Source organism: Oryzias latipes, chromosome 18, assembly GCF_002234675.1.
Source record: "Oryzias latipes chromosome 18, ASM223467v1".
Lineage (NCBI taxonomy): Eukaryota > Metazoa > Chordata > Actinopteri > Beloniformes > Adrianichthyidae > Oryzias > Oryzias latipes.
This window is the reverse complement of record NC_019876.2, coordinates 29,488,481-29,509,550: the sequence shown is the minus strand read 5'-3', so window position 1 is coordinate 29,509,550 and position 21,070 is coordinate 29,488,481. Positions and strand designations below refer to the sequence as shown.

Here is a 21,070-nt window from a genome sequence, read left to right as displayed (position 1 = left end):
GGCTTCCAGCTTTACTTTCACTCCATCAAGGGGGATTTTGCTTTCAATCCAATAGAAAAGGGGCCACAGGCAGCTGTTCCTGTTGGGCTTCAGGAAACGTAAGGAAAGGTCAAAATGACTAAATCGACGTTTAATGATTGGATTTTCCTTTCAGCATAAAGACATAGTTGGATTAAAAAAAGACAAGTGGGAGGAGTCATAACTTTTCAACCTGTGAATGTAGACATCTGATGATATGAACTGCATATAAAACAAACGTCATCTGGTTTTTCCTGCGTATTTATGAGAATATTTGAAACACTGAATCCTGCAGATGCTGCGGAAAACTCACGAAAGATTTAAAATCCTTTAACAAACTTTGACAAGTGAGACAGAAAAAAATGGAGAAATCTGTTTAAATGTTTCTGTTCTGTTTGTGTTTGCGTGTCTGATGACAGGAAAAATGGAGAATGGATCTAAACTGAACTGGAACTTTAGATTATCGCTCTGTCTTTTTTGTGTCAGACGATGGTCACGTGTCCTGAACGCCGCTGATGTCTCCGGTCTTTTTTAGACTCTCCGCGTGAGACTCGGTGGGCGCTCCGCCGGAATGTGCGCCTCCGTGTCATAGGAGTCTGTCATCCCACTGAGGAGCTCTGCGCGCCACCTCAGTCTGCGCCACCGGCTCCACCTCTGATCCAGACGCATGGACACTCCATCCCGCCGCGTCAGACATGAAGAGTGAGCGACAGCACCGAGCCAGCAGCGCGAACGCGAACACACCGCGGCACGGGGCGCGGGGCTGACGAACCAAATGTCTGTCGTCGTTCCCAGCAACCCTGCATCTCTTTGCGCACCGAAACGGAAGCCTGGCATGGCGATCAAAAGCGAGGCGGATGTTGAAGAGGAGGCAGCAGGAGAAACATACAGAGGAGGGGTCCTTAAAGCCTCCCGGGCTCATCTCCCGCCGTGCGTCAAAGACCCTGAAGATCACCTCAACTCTGGAGACAAAGAGGAGTGCGCCACGACAAAGCAGCGGTCCAAAGGGGATGATTTGAAACTGGCGCAGCCTGATGCGGGATTACAGAGTGGCGGGAACAGTTTGAGCGGGAGGAGTGACTCGGATGATGAGGAGGAGGTTGTCAGTCTGGTGCTGTCTGATGACTCCGGCCAGTGCGTAACGGAGGACGAGTCCCACTACATCACCACGCACGAGATAGAGCTGTCGGAGCTGTCCGACCACGAAGGCGACTACGACCTCGGCGTGGGCTCCTCCACCAGCTGGGACATCGAGGATGACAGGCGGGTGTACTCGTTTGTGGACTATAGTTTTGACGCCGATCATGGAGCGGCGGGGCTCTGCTCCGCGCGCGCTCAGGGCGCATCAGCAGGAGTCAGCACTCTGCGTGAAAGCGATCCGTTCCCCAGCTCAGATGAGAACACATGGAAGCCGCCGCAGCAGCAGCAGTTCAGGGGAGACGGTGGGGGACAGATCTGCCTGTCAATCAGGGCCACTTCCCGGGCTATAAATGACCCGGGCAACATTCAAGAACAGGAAAACATTCTTTATCGTGCCAGGCGCTCCGGAGACGTGAGCCGTTATGTGTTCAGAGGAGTTGATGGGAAGGCAGAGACGCTGTGTGACAGAGCTAAGTGCTTCATTGCTGCGCCGGGACGCATGCACTTTGGCGGCAAATTGAGGGGGAAGAAGGAGGTCACAGACTCCAGCGGCACGTCCAGCGCAGTCAGTGAGCTGGACGATGCCGACAAGGAGGTGCGCAATCTGACAGCCAGGGCCTTCAAGAGCCTGGCCTACCCTTACTTTGATACCATTAATTTCAGCACCTCCAGCGAGTCCTCCGCGTCAGAGCACGGCCGGGGCCTCAACAGGTGGTCCACGTTTGTCGACCTGAAATATGGAAACGTCAACGTGTCTCAGGGACTCGACCAAAGTGTGGTGTCTTGTCAGCAGTCAGCAGCCTCGTTTGAAATAGCCAACAGTATCGATAATAGGGGTTATAAAGGTCTGGCTCTGGCGCACATCAAACCCCCCACCAGCAAGATCTTCTCTATAAGTGGCAGCCCCCGCGGGGCTTCGTCATCCACACAGAAAATCCAGCTGATGGGGAAGTTTGGTCAGAGCAGCAGCGGGCTCATTAGACTGACGGAGACTCTGAATTTCCGCTGCAATGTCAAAGCAGGAATGTCTGGGGGAGAAAGGCGCACGAAGTCCGCGCAAACCCCTGCGGGATCACGTTCCACAGATGAGGTTACCAACAGTTTGCAAAGGAGTCAGGACAGAGGGGCCAGCAAGCCGCCCCTCAATGCCATGGAAGACATGCAGAAGAAGTCCGTGTTCGCGTCCAGCCTGATTAAAAACGTTCTCTCCAAAAAGATTCAGTTTGAGCAGGAGCGGAAGATGGAGCGGGGGGAGATCAGTGAGCAGCAGCAGCAGCAGCAGCAGCAGCGGCTGCAGCAGCAGGCGCCCTCTCCGCTTCATGCGCACCAGGGGGGCCTGGACAGCCACGGGGGGAAGCTGGGGAGCAGGGATCTGCGCAGTCAGAGCTCCAGGCTTTCCGAGAGCAGCTCTGACTGCGCGCCCGTCTGCGTGGAACAGTTGGGGGACTTTGTGGACAGCGGCTCATGTGATTCCAGGAGCACCCACTCCTGGAGAAAAGATCCGGCCACGCGCGCCCCAGAAACCAATTTAGCGTCGCAGAATGAAGCTGGAATCGATACTAAAAAAGGCGCACTGGGAGCGTCCAAAAGCACGCTGCTTCGCAGCCAAAATAGCGCCTTCAGATGCTGGAAGGACGGCGAGCTAGAGTTTCAAAAGGATCATAAAAACGCGAAAACCCTGGAGGACAGGTTGCCTTCAGCGGATGAGGGTGAGGGGGACCTGAGCTCAGCGCGCAGCAAACTGACGAAAATGTCTCATTTGTTTGTTCCAAGTATCCAGCTGCTGTCCGGTGAAGAAGAGGATGAAGGCGGACAAGCGCGGCGCGGAGATCCTTCTGAAAGTGGGGACAACCCGGGGACAAAACTGCGCGCTGACAGCACCTTCCACCTCTCAGAGTCCAGGAACGCGTCCGCCTCCAAATCTCCGGAAATCAAAATAAACCTGAGGAGCGTCAGAGACGATAAAAGCCAAGCTTTTGGTGTCTCCAAACGGCGCGCTCCTATTTTAGGCTCCAAGGCGCCGAGCTTCAGCAGAGCAGATGACTTCAAATGCCAAGCGCTGGCTGCAGCTCTGAAGGGCGAGTCCTCAGACAAAGTTCCACACTTCATGGTAAGAGACATCCGAGAAAACAAGGGCAAGCTCCAGACGCCGATCCACCAAGTGAGAGATGTGCGTAAGCTGGTTAAAAGCTCTTATCACTTTGTTTCTTTGGATACCAGTGAAAACAAGGCCAGCTCTGCCTGTGCTGACAGTCACAGCGAGCAGAGGAAGCAAATGCAGCCCAGAAATCCAGACCCTGTGTCCCCCATAGTGATAAAATGTCAATCTGTAAACACCAATTACCCTGGGAAACATCCTGGAAATGTGGAACCAGCCGAACAGGAGTCACTTGACTCTGACAAAGTGACTCTGGGGGACGCTAAAAGTGATCCACCACTGAGGGCAGGGGGCCCAACGTCTCACAGCTCCTCAGAGGAGAACCCTGGACTCAGAACAGAGACACAGATGAAGGCAGAAAAGGGGTCCGAGCTGGCAGACAAAAAGCCGGAATCTAAGGTTGCTAATCAAGTGGCTTTGGAAAAGCTTCAGGCTGCTGTGAAAACCATGGAGCAGCTTTATGTGTTTGAGAAGAACGAATGGAAGAGAAAGAGCGAGCCGGAGCCTCTGACGGACAGCCACGTGCTGTCACTGATCACCAGTGAGGAGCTGGGTGGAGCTGACGAGGAGGACGTCGGCTGTTCCGATGTGGACAAAACCAGAAGAGACTCCTATCCCAGAACCGAAGCCTCCCCTGGCTCTGAGGATCCAGGAAGTGGGGAAGCAAACGACCCGTTCGGGTCTCCTCAGCCGTCCAGCAGCCACGACAACTCGCTGCTTTCCAAGTCCCATCAGGCCATAAACGTAACTAGTCACAGAAACACGTCCGACTTCAAGTTCTGTGCAGCTCCAAGCATCCACCTGTCCAACAACTTCACTCAAACACCTTTTAGCGACAGAAACGTGGCCCCAAAGTCCCCCCAGCTCCCCGTTTCTGTAAAGATTAGTCGCAAAAAGGAAGCAGGGGAATGGAGAAATGAGGAAAAGTTTCATGTGTCAAACGCGTTGTCTGATAATTACCTGACTATTCCTGTCAAATCCCACCCAAAGGAAAGCAAACAACCTCCACCTGCTGACAAGACTTCTGGGTATTCATTTTCTAACCAATCAAAGCCGACCCCCCCACCAAACCACCAGTGGTCTGGCTCCAGAAGCCAGGAGCAGCACATGCCAAAGACGACGCACTCCAGCCACGGGATGCAGACCCCTTCACCTGAGATTCCCCCGGCCACAATTTATCACTCCCTACCGCTGGGAATGTCCCCCAGCCAGCCACAGATGTACTGCTTCTCCCCAATAATGACCCCAGCCCCCACCCTAGAGCCCTTCCACGCCACTCAGAGGAAGATGCTCCTGGACCCCACCACTGGAAACTACTATCTGGTAGACACTCCGGTGCAGCCGGCCACAAAGCGTCTCTTTGACCCGGAGACGGGTCGCTACGTGGACATGCCGATCCCACAGCCTCCCATGACCCCCCTGCCCATGCCCCTCCCACCAATGGCCCTCAGTCCCGGGGCGTACGGGCAGACCTACATGATCTACCCCAGCTTCATGCCGGCGCCGGCAGTCATACCTTCCCGGGCGCTGGTGCACTCGCAGATGTCCCTGCCGTCGGAGGCAGAGTGCGGGGAGAAAGCACCGTCGCAGCACAACGAGGGGGTGTACATGGAAAGCCCCTTCTACATGTCCACTGGAACGTACCACCAAGCAGCTTCTGGGGGTCAGCAGCAGGGCGCCGCAGCCGGCAGGCCTCAGCAAACCCCGACCGCCGTCTCACAGCCCATCATAAGCATCACCTCCCAGCAAGGCCCCAGGATCATCGCCCCGCCCTCGTTTGACGGGACGACCATGAGCTTTGTGGTGGAGCATAGATGAGAGGCGCCTCACCGGAACAGGTGAACAATTCAATCGGTTTCCTTTGAGAAGAAGAATGAACCATTTAAGAGTCTAGTTTAGAGAAGATGCAGTGATACTTATGATGGTCTTTCATTGGATCTCAGCACACGGGTTAGTCATGGTCAAACTGCCAAAACTCGTTTTCGGTTGATCCTTTCTAGGTTGATGCTCCGTGTAAAACTAGCTAGATGTTCATGTTAGAGCGGCACTGTGCTGCAGCAGCTCCTCTTCTTCAGTCCAGACGTCTGTTTTCTGACAAACTCATCATTCCTGTGTGAAACCTGAGATGACTAAACGGGATCTGCAGACGTACTTCAATGTAGTTCTTCAAAAATAGTTTGGAGCAGTTCTGATCAGCTGCCATTTTTGGGGCAGAAGGCCTGCTTGGTGGCAGGTTTTTGGAGGTTCTGGTCCTCATGAGTGAGTGAAGTCCTTGTCGTCAGATGGTTTTCTTTGAGGCAGAATGTCCTCCTCAGCTGTAGTTCACACACCTGGAAGATCTAAAGCCGTCTCTGATCCGAACATCAGAATCCGGCTGGAGGAACAGCAGGAACGGGGCGCCTCGGTCTCACTTCGAATCGGTTAGGCAAACGGGCCGGCCCAAGGGTGCTCTGCGTGTTCAAACACACGTGAAGTGACGTCTGTCTGACAGGGTTTGATTAGCCGCTCTGCATGTCAATCAAGCACCGTACTTCACGTTGAAGATGATCATTTGCTGAGGGATTTTTAAAATACATATTTATATGTTTTTGTTTGTTCATCTTTGATGATCTACCCACAAACCCTTTTAAGGGACGTAATCAGCAGCCCTGGTTGAAATAGTCTGTATGCTGCTGTATTTAAGCCTTTCAGAGTAAAGGATACTATGTGATCAGACATGATCTTGGACACTAAAGAACCATTTTTTTATGAAAATTATTTTTCAGCTCATTTTTCTACCAGGAAGTAAGACGACTCGATCTCTGAGGCCCCGCCTTCTTCTCCTTGTGGGTGCCGCCCATTTCATGACATCATCATGGAGTCGGCCTCATCAGCGTGTCTGAGATTCTCCCATGAAAACAAACATCATCCAAACTTTACAAAGATGGACGTTCATATAATTCATAGAAAATTAAAGTGTTTAGCCAATCACGTCTAGCTCCATGAAGGAAGTGGGGGGTCTGTTACCCTGGGGGCGGGGCTGGCAGTGCAGAGTCTTCCTGGAAGGGGCGGGTTCCTCAGATATGATGTCACAATGTGAGGACCTGCTCGTTTTCGTGGGTTGGGAGGGGCTGGTGCTCAGAGCAGGTTTTTAGAGGAATCCTCAGATATTTGTGAATGGATCAAAATACCGGTTTGGGGTTGTTGTTTCTGGAGAGAAATGAACATTATGACACACTAAAAAGCTCAGAAAGTTTATTGTGCATGATATAGGTTCTCTAAATCGCTGCTCTGCACGCTCTGTGGGGGTTACACTGGAGATTGACCCGGCCCGTCTAGAATTCTTCCACGTCTGGACTGAAATAAAACCCTTTACTGCTTTGGCAGTGTGCAGTGGATCCTACTCATTCTGCTGCATGGTTATGGATCTGTCTGTGGATGTTTTCAATAAAAACAAATTAGCTTTTTACCAAGAAAAAAAAAACATGCAAGCCCAAACCATGGCATCACCACCACTGTGTTCATAAGCTGAGTTTTGGCTCAGAGGCAGATCCTCAACTCTCCAAGCCTTAGCCTTTGCTCCGTCCTTCTGTCCTGCTGACTGGACTGTGATTCAGTCTGACTCCCTAGAGGTTGTTTCCGGTTCCACATTCATGTCTCGACTGCTCCTACCATGTTCTTATCATCCACTGGAGTTGTTTTTCTTGGTCTGCCTGTTGGGCGTCTCTTATTTAGTGCCCCAGGGGTTTCTTGTGCACATTTGCCCCACTGCAGTCCTTCTTGCAACCTTTTTTGCTGTCTGGGGTTCATGTTCACTGAATATGCAGTTTCAAAAACCCGCATGTGACCCTGAGCGTGGACTTTAACCGTTGTGTGATTACAGACACCAGGACAACAACGAAGACCAACCAGACTCATGTTCCTGTGTTCTACTGAAAAGTGGGTTGGAGTTTGAACAAAAGCTGGCAGCAACATTTCTGTCTGGTTCTCAAAACAGAAGAAAGAGGCTGGAGTTTAGTGTTGTTAAAGCTTTCCATACACTTTGGGCATTCACAGTTATTTCCCACCGTGTGAAGGAGATGTTCAGTTTCCAAAAAACACAACGCTGATTTTCCGTCATGCGTGCCTCAGGACATGTGTCCGGTCCTGGAGTTTGTAGCCGCTTCATGTGCTGAACAGGCATGACGGGAGCAAAAGATTTGGTTGTAAAGTTTGCAGCTAAACAGTTGGGCCCCGCCTGCTAGCGTGTGCGTCCTCAGATAAGGCCCTGAGTGAGGATTGTTCATGGGGAAGGTGTTACAATGTGCCAGTGTGTACATGTGTGCAGCAGAGAGAGTTCAAACTCTAGCAGTTTGTTGTCTGTGTGCAAAAGCTTCAGCTGCTGCAGGATGTCAGATTCTGGCTGGCAGCTTGCTGCAGTATCAGTGAGCTTTTTATAGGAGCAGTTGTTGCAAGACGGAGAGGGTGAGAAGTCGGCTTCATGGCATCAACAAAACATGCTGCATAGCAGCGAAGAGCCTCAACTGCTCTTGGTGAACATTTTGGAGTTTCCCCTCTCAGAATGTCCCCACATACCGCTGAGACCAGCTGGCAACTCAACTCTAAGTTAACTTCAGTTTACAGGAGCTTCTTCATCTTTTCCTTTCAATCCTGAACGTTAAAATCCGACAGAAGTGGCTGAAAAGAGGGAATACCTTTGTTGTCATGGTAACATGCATAACCACAGGCGGTGAAGGTGTGTGCGACCTTCAGCTGAAATCATGGACGTTTGCTGCGTTTCTGCTGTTGTCCGTCCCCCTTCTCTGCTTTCCATTTGAAATCTTGGTTCTGCAGGACTTTCTGAAGCAGGAAACGGGTTTGGATGCCAAAGGAAGGTTCCCATCAGGCTGCAGTGATGCAGATGTTGATGGTTGGATCCGTCTGAGAACAAATTAGGATAAAAGTCCTGGTGCAAAACACCAACATGTCTCTAACCTCAACATTTAATATATAAACAGCCAACAATAACATTTAAAACTACAGTATGTTACTCAGGGACGGCATGGTGGTGTAGTGGTTAGCACTCTGAGCTCACAGCAGGGAGGCCCTGGTTTGAATCCCGGCTGTGTCATCTCTGTGGAGTTTGCATGTTCTCCCTGTGGGTGACCGGCTTCCTCCCAACAGGCTTCACTGATGACTCCAAAGACTCCTCTCCATTGAGCAGTCCGGTCAATACCAGTCCAGTATGTTGAGCATTTCCATTGTGGACCCGTTAGGCCAGACTGTACCATTTTAAGGCCCTGTTTGTTGTAGGTCGCTCACCTAAATCGCCTGGACCGTTCTAAACCGTGCCGTACCGCTCAGTTGAAACGAGGCTTACATTTCCCCATAGGTGTCAATGTGTTTGTTATTGTGGGTGGATGGATGGATGGACATGAGGGATATTTCAATGGTCCTCTGCTATAGTGACAAAACATCTAATCATTCTGACCTGCAGTGCCTACACAATGCCAAATGGATGAAGGATTTTGGGAGCACTGACTGTTTAAATGAAAAGGACAATTAGTTTTGACGCCTGAGTGAATTGTTTTGGGGGAGATATGAGCTTTTGCAGGTGAACCATGGTGTTGTGCCGAACCATCCACATTATTTGGGCAAAAGCACCAAGAGTGTCGAGAACGTCCGGTCTGCTTCAAGAAATTGGCCAAAGCAATTGAGAAGGATCTTTGCCATTTTGGTGGCACTGACTCTTTACATGGGAAAGGAATTTAGTTTTGAAGCACGAGTGAACAGTTTTGGGAGATATATTAGATTTTGCAAGTGATGTGCTGAACTGTAAGACTGTTTTACCAAATGATCTTAGAATTTTCAGAATGTAATTTCTGTTTCAAGAAAATGAGCCAAACCAATGGAGAAAAACTAAAATCCACAGAAATCAAAAGAGATGATGTCATCTTCCTGTACCTGTCAGTGAAGGAAATCAGTGCTTTGCAGCACAGCTGACCTCAAAGAGGAGCTCCTTTTTTTTTTCCACAACTTTTTATTTAAAGAATTAGTCATGACAACACAGCAACTTCAATAATACCAGTTACGTTTTCCTTATAAAAAGACAAAAAGCAAAAAGGAAATAAAATAATTAAAAAAAAAAAAAAAAAAAAAAAAAAAAAAACTGTATTGTATGACATTTCACTCAAAACAAATATCTACACTCAAACAAATAAAAATTATAATTACATAAAACAAAACTTAACAACGAACATTGCTTCTCTTACATGATACCATCACAGCTCTCCTTTTCAAAAGCTTTTAAACTGAGGTTGCAAAATTCCGTGCGGTTGAGATCAAAAATCTGTTGAATCATCTATTTGTTCTAATTTTTGAATATAATTAATAAAGGGTCCCCAAATTTCCTCAAATAGGTGTTGTTTGCTTTTATGGATATACATTATTCTTTCCAAAGGAAGGCAATACAACATTTGTTTTAGCCACTGATTTATGCTAGGTCTGTTCATGTTTTTCCAAGCCTGTGCAATACACCTTTTAGCCGTTAAGAAACTGATATCAATAAATGTACTCTCTGTATTACTAAAATTATGTTTCACTGGATATATAGTCAAAAGAAATAGGGTAGGGCTCAATGTAAGTTGTTTTGAGATTATTTTTTCTATTGTAATTTTAACTTCTTCCAAAAAGATTTGTATTTGGTGACATTCCCACATGCAATGCTTCAATGTGCCTTTAAATCCACATTTTGCACAAACATCTGGTATGTTCTTATTATATTTATTTAGTTGCACTGGTGTCGTATATAAACGCATTAACCATTTAAATTGTAGTATTCTCAGTCGACTGTTAATAGACATAGAATGAATCTTACAACATGCCCTTGTCCAATCATTTTCATTAATATTGAGTGATAAGTCATCATTCCATGATTTTAATTTACCATTTGAGTTCTCTGATGTATTAGATGTCAATAAGTTATAGAGGTCCGAAATTATGCCTTTTCTTAATTTGTTTTTCATCATCTGGGTTTCCAGCTGTGAAAAAGGAATTTTGTTAAGACTCTTTTGGTTTGCATTCACAAAGCTTCTTAGCTGAAGATATTTAAAGTAGTGTTTTTTATCCAGGTCGTACATAGATTTTAGCTCCTCAAAGGACATAAAGGTATCAGACTGTGGGGGGTACAAATCTCTAATTGTTCTAAGTCCTTTGGATGCCCACGTTTTAAACGTTGTATCCATTCTTCCTGGTACAAAACACTGGTGACCCCAGATTGGGCTGAATTGTGATAAAGAATTTACTTCTTTTAAATAGTTTTTGACCTCAAACCAGACCTTTATCATGTGTTTCAAGAAAGGATTTTTGATTTGTCTTTGTAACTTTCTTATTTTATCGGAGTATAAGAACGACGGTAAAGGTATTTTTAAATTGTGGGACTCCATTTCCACCCAATGTGGATTATTCTCATTAGAGAAGTAAAACATAATGGAGCGCAGATGTGTAGCCCAGAAGTAATGCTTAAAATTAGGGCATTTTAGCCCCCCTCCATCAAATGGTAAGTATAGTAAAGTAAGACGGAGTTTAGGTTTTCTGTTGTTCCATATAAAGGCTACTGTGATTTTCTTTAACCAAGCAAATAATTCTAGAGGGGGTGCCAGAGGGATATTTTGGAACAAGTATAGCAGTTTTGGCAATACGTTCATTTTTAGGATATTTATTCTTCCCATTATAGTTATGGGCAGCTTCATCCATCTGTCTATTGAATCTTTGATTTTTTCTTTTAAGTAATCATAGTTACGTTGGACAACTTGATCCAGCTTTGGTACAATTACCACTCCTAAGTATTCAAAATGTTCAACTACTTTAAAGTGAGATGTTTTGGAAGTGGGGTTTTGCCTTTCCATAGAATTTAGCATTAAAATTGAGGATTTTGCATTATTCACTTTATATCCTGAAATACTTCCAAATATTTGAATCACTTCCAGCACTGCTGGGATTGATGAAGTAAGGTTACTCAAATATAAAATGACATCGTCTGCAAACAAAGAAATTTTGTGTTCAGTGGGTCCTATTGTGATTCCAGTTATCTGTGTATGTGCACGAATCGCTGCTGCAAATGGTTCTATTGCTAAAGTAAAAAGCAAAGGAGAGAGAGGACGTCCTTGCCGACATCCTCTCTTAATTTTAATTGGCTTAGAGAAATTTCTATTTGTTAAAACTTCCGCTGTCGGGTCTTTATACAAAATCTTGATCCATTTTATAAAGTTGGATCCACATCCAAATCTTTCCAAGATACTGAAAAGATAGGGCCACTCAACCCTATCAAATGCTTTTTCTGCATCTAATGACAGGAGAGCAGTATCTCTGTTTTCTTTTTTATGATGAATGATATTTAAAACTCTTCTCACATTATGAGATCCTAGTCTTCCAGCAACAAAGCCATTCTGATCTCTATTTATTATATGTGGCAGAACGTTTTGGAGACGCCTTGCTAACAATTTGCAAATAATTTTAAGATCAGAATTCAGTAAACTAATAGGCCTCATATTCTCGCATTTGTTAGGTGGTTTACCTGGTTTTGGCAGTAATGTGATAAGGGCTTGATTCATGGAGAGTGGAAGACATTCTTTTTCAAATGCCTCAGTAAACATTTCCAGTAGGGGTGTTAGCAATTTATCCTTAAATTTTTTATATATTTCAATCGGAATACCATCTGGACCTGGACTTTTTCCTGATTTCATGTTTTCAATAGTTTGTGCGACTTCTATGTTATTAAACTTTAAATTCAAATTGATCTTATTCTCATTTGAGATAACTGGAATATTCAGCCTATTTAGGAAACTATTAATGTCAGTAGGATTGCAGTTCCCTTGAGCGTCATACAGTTTCTGGTAATACTCTCTAAAGGCATTGTTGATATCTTTTGGATTGACTAAGTTTTGTTCATTTTTTGTGATACATGTGATAGAGGTTTTAGTTTCCAGTTGTTTTATTTGCCATGCCAATAATTTTCCAGCCTTGTCACCTTGTTCATAAAATGTTTGTTTTAACCTTAAAAGGCTTGATGCAGCCCTGTTACTGGACTGTTTGTCATATTCTGCTCTTAGGAGTAATAACTCTTTTTTTGCTTCCAGATCCCCATTTTCATAAATTTTTTGTTGTGTGTGTTTTATTTTGTTCTCTAGTTGTGCAAAATTTTGTTTGTCTTTCTTATTTTTATAGCTTGTGTAACTAATTATTTTTCCTCTAAGAAATGCCTTAAAGGCATCCCATCTAATGCAGGCTGAAGTTTGATCTGTGTTGAAGTAGAAAAAGTCATCTATTTGTTTTCCTATGTATTTAACAAACTCTCCGTCCTGCAGCCATTTGTGTTGGAATCGCCATCTAGGAGGGTCGCCGGATATTTTTTCATCCCTGTATACTAGGCAACATGGAGCATGGTCCGAAATTACAATATTGTCATATGTACATTTTTGGATTTTGGACATCAATTCAGAAGAAATTAGGAAATAATCTATACGTGAGTAGGTTTGAAATGTTGCAGAATAGCATGAATAGGCCTTGGTTTGCTGATTTAATTCCCTCCAAATATCTAGTAGTTTTAGTTCTTTCATTGATCTCAGAATACTCAGTCTACAGTTGTTATGAGTTTGGTCGGTTCCTGTGGATCTATCCAGGCTTGGATTTAAGGTACAGTTAAAGTCCCCAGCTATTATAAATTGCCCGGGCAGCGCTGAAAGTGTAAGGAACAGGTCTTCATAAAACTTAAAATCATCAGAATTAGGACCGTAAATATTAACCAAATTTAATGTTTCCAACAATAATGATCCTTGTATTATTAAATATCTACCCCTCTTGTCTTTAATCACATTACTGACATGGAATGGTACAGATTCATGAATAAGAGTCATCACTCCTCTTGCTCTGGAAGAAAATGCTGAAGCAAATACGCTCCCTCGCCACCTTCTTCTAATTCTTTTTTCGTCTTCCTCTAGAAGATGGGTCTCCTGAAGAAAGACTATTTTGGACCCCATATCTTTTATTTTGTTTATTACTTTTTTGACCTTTTTGAAACGTTGCAATCCCCTGCAATTCCATGTTACAAAGTTTAGATCTACTCCTTGCATTAATTTAGACAGATCAAAGTATTTATTTGCATTTAGAGTAAATTGTCTCTTGAAAAAAAAGAGATCTGTATTTCTTTTCAGCTGCTGTGAAACTTTCACATAATACAATGAACATTTTTTTAAAGAGAAGCCTAACTAACCTGGATATAAGAGAACATATCCAAAACACCAAACTTGAACACCCGTTACCCCATTTACCCAACTGAATGGGTTTCCCTCCCCCCACATTGTGTCTCCCGCCATGGCACGTGCCTGATCCTCTCTCTGGGAGGAGCAGTCTGCCCATGTCACTCAAATCGAACATTAACGCCACTGCTGGTCGTGCCTTGACCAAAAATAATTTTTCTACGCTGCTAATTTTCACATAATGTATACAGTTGTAGAACTTGTTTCAAAAAAATATTATTAATTAAGAAAAAGAAAAATAAAGGAAGAAGAAAAAAAAAAAGTCACTCAGATGTTTCCATATTGGAATGCCAATTTTACCGTCCCGTTACCTGTTTCTCACAACTGTTGAGAGAATAGTGAGTCAGATCAGAATCACTTTCACTCGGAGTTCTTCTGGATCTTCTTGAGAAACTCTCGAGCCTCTGTCGGTGTTTTAAAGGCGTGCGTCTTCCCCTCGTAGGTCACCAGTAACTTTGCTGGGTGAATCACTCCGTGCTTTATCCCCAATCTGCGCAGATCCTCTCGAACCGAGTCGAACTGTTTCTGAAGCTGGTGCACTCCCGCTGCGAGGTCCGGGTAGAATCGGATCCGCTGCTCCTTGTAGCGAAGCTCCTTTTTGGCCCGCGCCGCAGAGACAACAGCCAGCTTATCCTTATAGTTAAGGAATCTCATGATGAGAGTGCGAGGTGGAGCGTTGCCGTCTCTCCGCGGTCCGATTCGGTGCGCTCTTTCTATGGTCAGCGGAGTCTGAAGCATTTCGGTGCCGAGCGCCTCTGGAAGCCACTTTTCCAAGAACAGGCACGGGTCTTGTCCTTCAGCTCCTTCTGGCAAATTGACAAGTCTTAAATTGTTCCGCCTTGATCTTGATTCCAAATCTAAGACTTTGTCCTCCAGAACTTTTCCTTTTGCTTCCAGTGCGCTCACCTTGGCCTGCAAAACGCTGATGTCGTCCTCCGTGTTGGAAATGCGCACCTCCGTTTGTGTCACTCGTTCAGCGCAATCATTCAGTTCCCGTTTTATGTCTTCGACTGCCAATAAAAGTTTGTCAAATCTTGTAGAAAAGTCTGTCTTCATGGAGGTCACAACAGACAGTATTTTATCCACCTTGCTGCTTTCCTCCTCGCGCGTCTCCGCCATTTGGACAGTGGCAGCGTTAGCCTTCTGCGCTTCCCCTCGAAGACGAAACTCCGTTAACTTGGGTTGCTTAGAATTTTCAGTTGTTTCTTTTCCAGTTTTAGGTTTTTTAGGCATTATTCCTTCATTCCTCTTGTAATTTAGTTTTGGATAGCAGCAAGTAAAGTTCTTGGTATAGCACGAGCTGCAGAGCGGCAGAAAACACGACTTTTCACATGGCCGCCATAACCGGAAGTCTCAAGAGGAGCTCCTTGGTTTGCATGTTCTCCAGACAGTCTAGCGTTGACCACTGCTGGTAACCAAATCAGGCGTTGATGTTGTTAAGACTTGTCCGCAACAGTTTGTGCACCATTTTCCTCATGTTTCCAACACCTGCAATCAGGAGCGGCCTTTGCAGGTCCACCGGATCCTATCCATCAGTGATGTGAACGGTTGTCTCCGTAGATTAACAGACAACTCTTCTTAGCTTGTTTTGACAGAGTGACTTCTTTGGCTTAAAATCTGTCTTGCAATGAGATGTTTCTGTCCGTTATCGAGGTTCCCGCATGGACACGTATCACTGGATGAAGTGGGTTTGACGTCACCATAGAAGTCTTTGGGATTTTGGCTTCTTGGAGCCAGCTGGTACTTCCTGTTTGGGACGCCAGGGGGGAGGGGCCACTCAGTGCAGTGATGTATTCTGTCAATGGGTTCCAGGAGCAGCTGGAGCTAAAGCACAGCCATTAGTCCTCCTTTAACGGGACCTCTCTGCGGCTTTTGACACGCTAAGCCCCGGCATTCTGCACGTCTAAACTCTCTGACGTGTCCTCAGATGGGACGATCTTTCAAAGCTTTTTCTGGAGGTATTTCTGCAGCTGAAGGGAAGCTGGGAGACCGAGGATCGACTCACAACTTCAGCGGCAACATTTTGTTTCAGCTGGAAAGCTTTGCAATAATCTAGTGTTGCTAAAACCAAAAACATTAACTAGTAAGACAGAGGGGGCAGCCTGCTGCAAGCATATTTATAACTGTGTCAGATTGTAATGATGAAAATGGTCAATAATCAAGCTAAAGGCCGTGTCCCACAGCTACTACGTACATTTGGATGAAAACTGGTCAAACGTGGAAAAAGTGAGAAAAGTTGTGAAATTTTCCCAAATGAACTACATCAAAACCACAGAATAAGTACGAATAAACCACGCAAAGAACACATAAACCAACGTAGAGCGTGGTTTATTAATTATATGCAATTCATTAGTGATTCGTGCGTCGTTTGTATCACAGAAGACTGAAATTACATACGTGGAAATGCACAAATGTAAACATTGGCAGCGTGACACGACCTTTAGGCCCAGAAAGGCCTTCCTTCAGTGAGATGATCAGGACTTTGTAACATGCTCGGCAGGTTCAGCGCTTAAGGGTCACATCACTGCTGGTTTTTACTTGTTGATGCTGTGATTAAAGAGACAAAACATTTGTTTTGCTGTTTTTATCTCCAACAGAACAGAATTTAGAAAAACCTGGACTCGTCTGGATTTGGACTCGTCTGGGAGACTCGTCTGGGTTTGGACTCGTCTGGGAGACTCGTCTGGGTTTGGACTCGTCTGGCTCCACATGTTTCTACCAGAGTTTTGGCTCTTTTCACGGCGCCGCACATCCTGCTGCCTCGCCAACAGGCAGCGGTCGGTCAAACGTCTCCTCCGCCTCTGATTGGCTGAGGAGCTCGAGCGTTGACGTGATTGTAAGAAAAGGAAAGTTTTCCTTCAAACTGACGAGTTGCCTTTCATTTGACTGCAGTAGCTTGATGAACATTACTGAAGTGAGACGTTTCTTGTTTGCGTTTGAATTTGTTTGTGTTTTAAAAGAGTCTGAAACTGTACAATGACTTAATGACTTCCTGTCTGCTCCTCGCCGTCACATCCTCTAAATGAGGCTTTGCTGATTTGAGACTCAGATGTGTGTTGTGTACCCCATGTCCCTTTTGCGTTATAATCTTTGGTTGAAACCAAACAAGAGTTGTGTTTGTGTTGAAAACACGGGATCTGCTGGACAGTCCATCCTTTCTTTTTTAGCCAAAGAACAAACCTGATCAGCGTCTCTGTACGCTGGAACAGGATTTTCTTTTTTTTTTGTATAACTGTGTTCAGGAAAATGTTTTTGCAGATGTTGAAGTTGAGCCACGACAAGACTGTTGTGGTCTTGAACAGTTTTGTGTCCTGTTTATTTAGTGTGTGTGTGTGCAATGATCACAGCGTTCAAACCGTGCCTGTGTCGGTGTCTGACTCACAGTAAACTCAGATCAGCTGTTTGTCCAAAATCATTCTTCAGAATTTGGACAAACTGATTTGAATGAGATGCACTAAAATTCCACATATATTTAATAAAAATGCAATCATACTGACAGTTTCCAACATAGTTTTTTTGTCTGCTGTATCGGTTTACGGTGGCCGAGAGGTGCAAGACACGTTTGCATTTAAGATACAACAAATCCCGCTACAAATCCAGAAACACAACAACGGAAGTGGAGCCACGGCTTCTACCAGAAAGGAAGGTCGTATAAAACCAATCGTGTAGAAAAGCTGCTCGCTTTGCTTCATTTGTTCTCCATCTTCTGCTGTCGTGTTTTGCTGCTGGACGGAAAGGGAAAACCCTTAATACCGGAAGTGACGCAAAAACTTTACCTTGCTAAACATTTTTGTAATTTTTATTGTAGTAATACAATTAAAAAATGCTTTTGGACTGATTCATGTATTAATAATGTCCACATAGATAAAACATAATAAATAACTTTAAAAAACTCACACATGAGTGGTTTTTAACGTACGTAAACCCAGATTTGCTTTTGTGTTTCAGTATTTGTGCATTTTTTGTTGTTGTACGTTAAATGTAAATGTGTTTGGCACCTCTCAGCCCCCGTACCTTTTACTGTATTACAGTTAGCATGAGTCACAGAGACGTCACATGATTCATTCAGCAGTGCGGCTGCAGGCGTCTCAGTTTCCACGTCCTGCTTGGAGCCGTTGGGTCTTTGTCTGAAGGGCATGAGGATTTGTTCGTCTGTGCAGTGATGTGAACCGTCTGAGAAGAGCTGTTGCGCAGTGAGGCCACGTCACCAGATGGTTGTCTGATTTTCTTTCTGTGGGGGGGAAACGCACGTAGGGCTGCCTGATGACAAAAAAGGACTTTTTCATTGATGGAGAGAAAGTGAGTGCTCTGTGGAAAGAGAGCTGGGATTTTATTTGGATCAATAAACTGATGGAAAACTGTCTCACATCTCCAACGTTTCTTGAAAACCCAATAAAAAAGAAATTACCAAAAAAAAGGAAAAACTGTGTTCCAATGTTACGGTAAAAAACAAGCATTGTGATCCAGATTTTTGTCTCTATATTACAAAGCTTATGTCACCATTTTCTTATTTACTTTACCTGACAGAGTGAGGATAGTGTAACAAAACGAGGAGTTGATGCTATAGTTCAAGTAAAACCAAACAAATTCAGACGCAAAGACAAGACCAACACCAATTCTTCCCCGTCAGGACGGGAAACACTACTTACAACATTATGTCTAAAGTATATATGGATTTTTGGAAATGTTTTGAATGCTTCATGTGACAGTAAATCATGAAATTGTGTGTTTTTCAAAGTGTCAGCTGTTTACAAGTGTTGGAAAAGTTGATGCTGTTGCTGGAGATGATGGTCACTCTGAAGACAAAATAAAGACGCCTGTGGTATCACGTCCAGCTATAGGATGATGTTCAGTCTGATTTAAAGTCCTCATGTGTTCATACGTTCCTCATTTCTGTACGTTCAGCCATAAAAGTAAAACAAACTGTTAAATTGAATGCATGAAGATGGGAGTTTAGTGAGAGAAATAAATGAAAACTGGAATAAAGAAATGATTTCTGGAAGGATTTACTTCTCAGTTTAAGAACTTTTAGGGGAAATGAACAAAACACAGTTCGTTCTCTACAAAACGTCAAAGATTATCCCTAAAATGCTGTAAATTATCCTACAAATAAAAGTTATTTTATCCTGTAGTTTAGTCTTTTTGCCATTTGATTCTTTTTTTACCATAAAGACAATGAAGCCCTCCAAGCAGCATCATCTTGGCACAGTTACTGCTTTATTTCATGCACATTGTGTTAATTTGAGGATATTTGGGGTCACTCTGAGCTCTGCCTCTCCCCCCTCCTGCCTGGACGTCCCAGAGACAGAGTTAAACTGGCTTAGCACGGCGTATTCTGGAATGTGTGCTAAATAAGCAGTTGGGGGGTGTTAAAGGTTTCTCTGCTGGCTGACAGCCCACACCGTCTCTGAGTTAGGAGGCGCTGATGGGGCTCTCAGGTTCTGGATCGGGTTGCAGAACCTGAACCGTATTTCTAAACGGGCACTCGGTTCCTGTTTGTTGACGATGCATTCCGTGACGCCCAGAGATGCGTGCAGTTTCCCTTTACACCTTCATCGCTGCTGTGTGAATTCATGCGTTGACGCGCCCAAAATGTTAGATTTATGTTGAATCCATAACATCTAGGATTTCTCACTGGAAAACAAAAAAGGGAAATAGATTTTTGAGTAATGTGTTTATATGGAGCCCCAGATTGCTCATAATTAAAAATACTGTATGTCCTTTTGCAATCAACCCTTAAATCTCTCATAAATGTATAAAAAGATCATGAAATTCCTTTAAAAACTCGCTCAGTATTTTAAAACAGTATTTCAAAATATTCATTTTTAATCATGTTGAATATTATTGTAATTCTATGGCTTTTTTCAGAAACAAATAAAACAAAGCCACTTTGGAAAATATTGATTTTGAAATTCTAGTTTCTAGAAAAAGCCATAGAATTATAATATTATTCAACGTGATTAAAAATGAATATTTTAAAATACTGTTTTAAAGCAAAATGAAATAAATTTAATAATATAATGGCTAATTTAAAATCTGTGTGCAGGTTCTTCACAGTTTCATGATCTTTGTATACATTTATGATAGATTTATTGGTTGATTGTGTGATTGCATTAGGTCTTTTTTTTTTAAATTATGAACAACTTGGGGCTCCATACATTTACACCTGCAAGATACTGCAGCTGTGCTGTAATTCCTGTAACGGCCTGCAGGGGGCTCTGAGATGCTTGCAGACAAGAGCAATTCACCATTGATTAAGTAAAGAAACAAGCTTTTTTAAAAATACTTTGATTATTCTGCTCTTCTTATTAGTATGAGTTCTATTCTTTTTGTGTGCAACATATTATCATGCACACACAAGTTAATGATCTTCTGCACACATTTGAATTTTGTTTTTCAAGACTCCATAGAGTTCTGCTGGTACAACTTTAAGATTTATCACTATGGGACTTTTTTTATTATTTTTGATTGCACAAATATTTTAATTAATTTAGAGGTAAAATAAAAGGAGATTACATACTGTTTAGGTTTTTGTTTTAAACAATTTGAAAGATTATGGAACAAACTTTTAATCCAAAAGCAGTTTTGAAGTTGCAGATTATTGAGACTAGAAATAGAAACTAAATCCAGGAAAGACATCATCTAATCAGAATTCACCAAATTCTAAGTTAAACTTTATTTCTGTTCTATGCATATTTTAGTGAATTCATTTACTTTACAGACTGTATGAATAGTGTGACTTCAACCAAAAGTGTTAATGATGTTTTTCTACCAGCAGTTTTCATAAATCCAGGATCCAAAGAGACGTCAGTCGTAGTATTTTTAGCACCTCACAATCACAAACACTATTTGTTAGGCATTTCTTTAATTAACCATAAAAGTGATCCCAGTGCTCTTTGAATGATGATTATACAAAAACCTGTGTCGTTTTCTAGGACAAAGTCTCTTTTTTCCCTCTAACTTACTGTCCAGCAGCTGAGCAAACAAAGAGGAGCCGAAGCTTTCTTGTATGGAGGCAGGAAGGTCCCCAGACACCAGTGTGGGACAGCAGATGAAGGGAAAACACCCACCAGAGGGCCTCCCCCTAGCCTGAGACAAGCAGCCCAGCACCACCCAGGAGCTCTGAGTACCCCCACCCCACCCCAAACACATGCATGGATCTGATTGTCTGCAGGTGGATGGAGCAGGGAGGCATCCTGTGGCTAAACAATTGTGGTTTTTGTGTAACAAGTACAAAATCTTTCAATTGTTATTTTTTTTGTGTTACTGATTCACAATTTGAATAAATAATTTCTGTCAAACGCAATTTTAAGCTTAAACTTCTCTCTAAATGTCCTCCATGGTGAGAAAGGTGTCACAATAGAATGGTAGGAACACTCCAAAGCAGGATTTGTACCGGAGCGACTCTGTAAGGAAGTGAGATCTTGTCCTTCAAGAACTCCCTGAAGATGCTTTTCATTCATTTTGTCTTTTTCCACTG

The 21,070-nt window shown here is 43.9% G+C and overlaps 1 protein-coding gene across 3 annotated transcripts; it reads left to right on the top strand.

The window, feature by feature from the left end:
• The first annotated feature begins 737 nt into the window (after positions 1 to 737).
• Positions 738 to 20,896, top strand: LOC101158890. Of its 3 annotated transcripts, XR_910618.3 has the most exons (3): positions 739 to 5,154; positions 16,188 to 16,426; positions 20,566 to 20,896. XR_910618.3 is itself a non-coding variant. In XM_020711842.2 (2 exons), the coding sequence occupies exon 1, from the start codon at positions 794 to 796 to the stop codon at positions 5,132 to 5,134; it is 4,341 nt and encodes a 1,446-aa protein (XP_020567501.1). In that variant the 5' UTR covers positions 738 to 793; the 3' UTR covers positions 5,135 to 5,154; positions 6,082 to 9,443. The 3 variants fall into 3 exon arrangements, 2 of the variants coding, with proteins under 2 accessions (XP_020567501.1, XP_004080147.2); XM_020711842.2 differs by lacking the exons at positions 16,188 to 16,426; positions 20,566 to 20,896 and adding an exon at positions 6,082 to 9,443 and having other exon boundaries at positions 738 to 5,154; XM_004080099.4 differs by lacking the exon at positions 20,566 to 20,896 and having other exon boundaries at positions 16,188 to 18,430.
• The last annotated feature ends 174 nt before the right edge of the window (positions 20,897 to 21,070 follow it).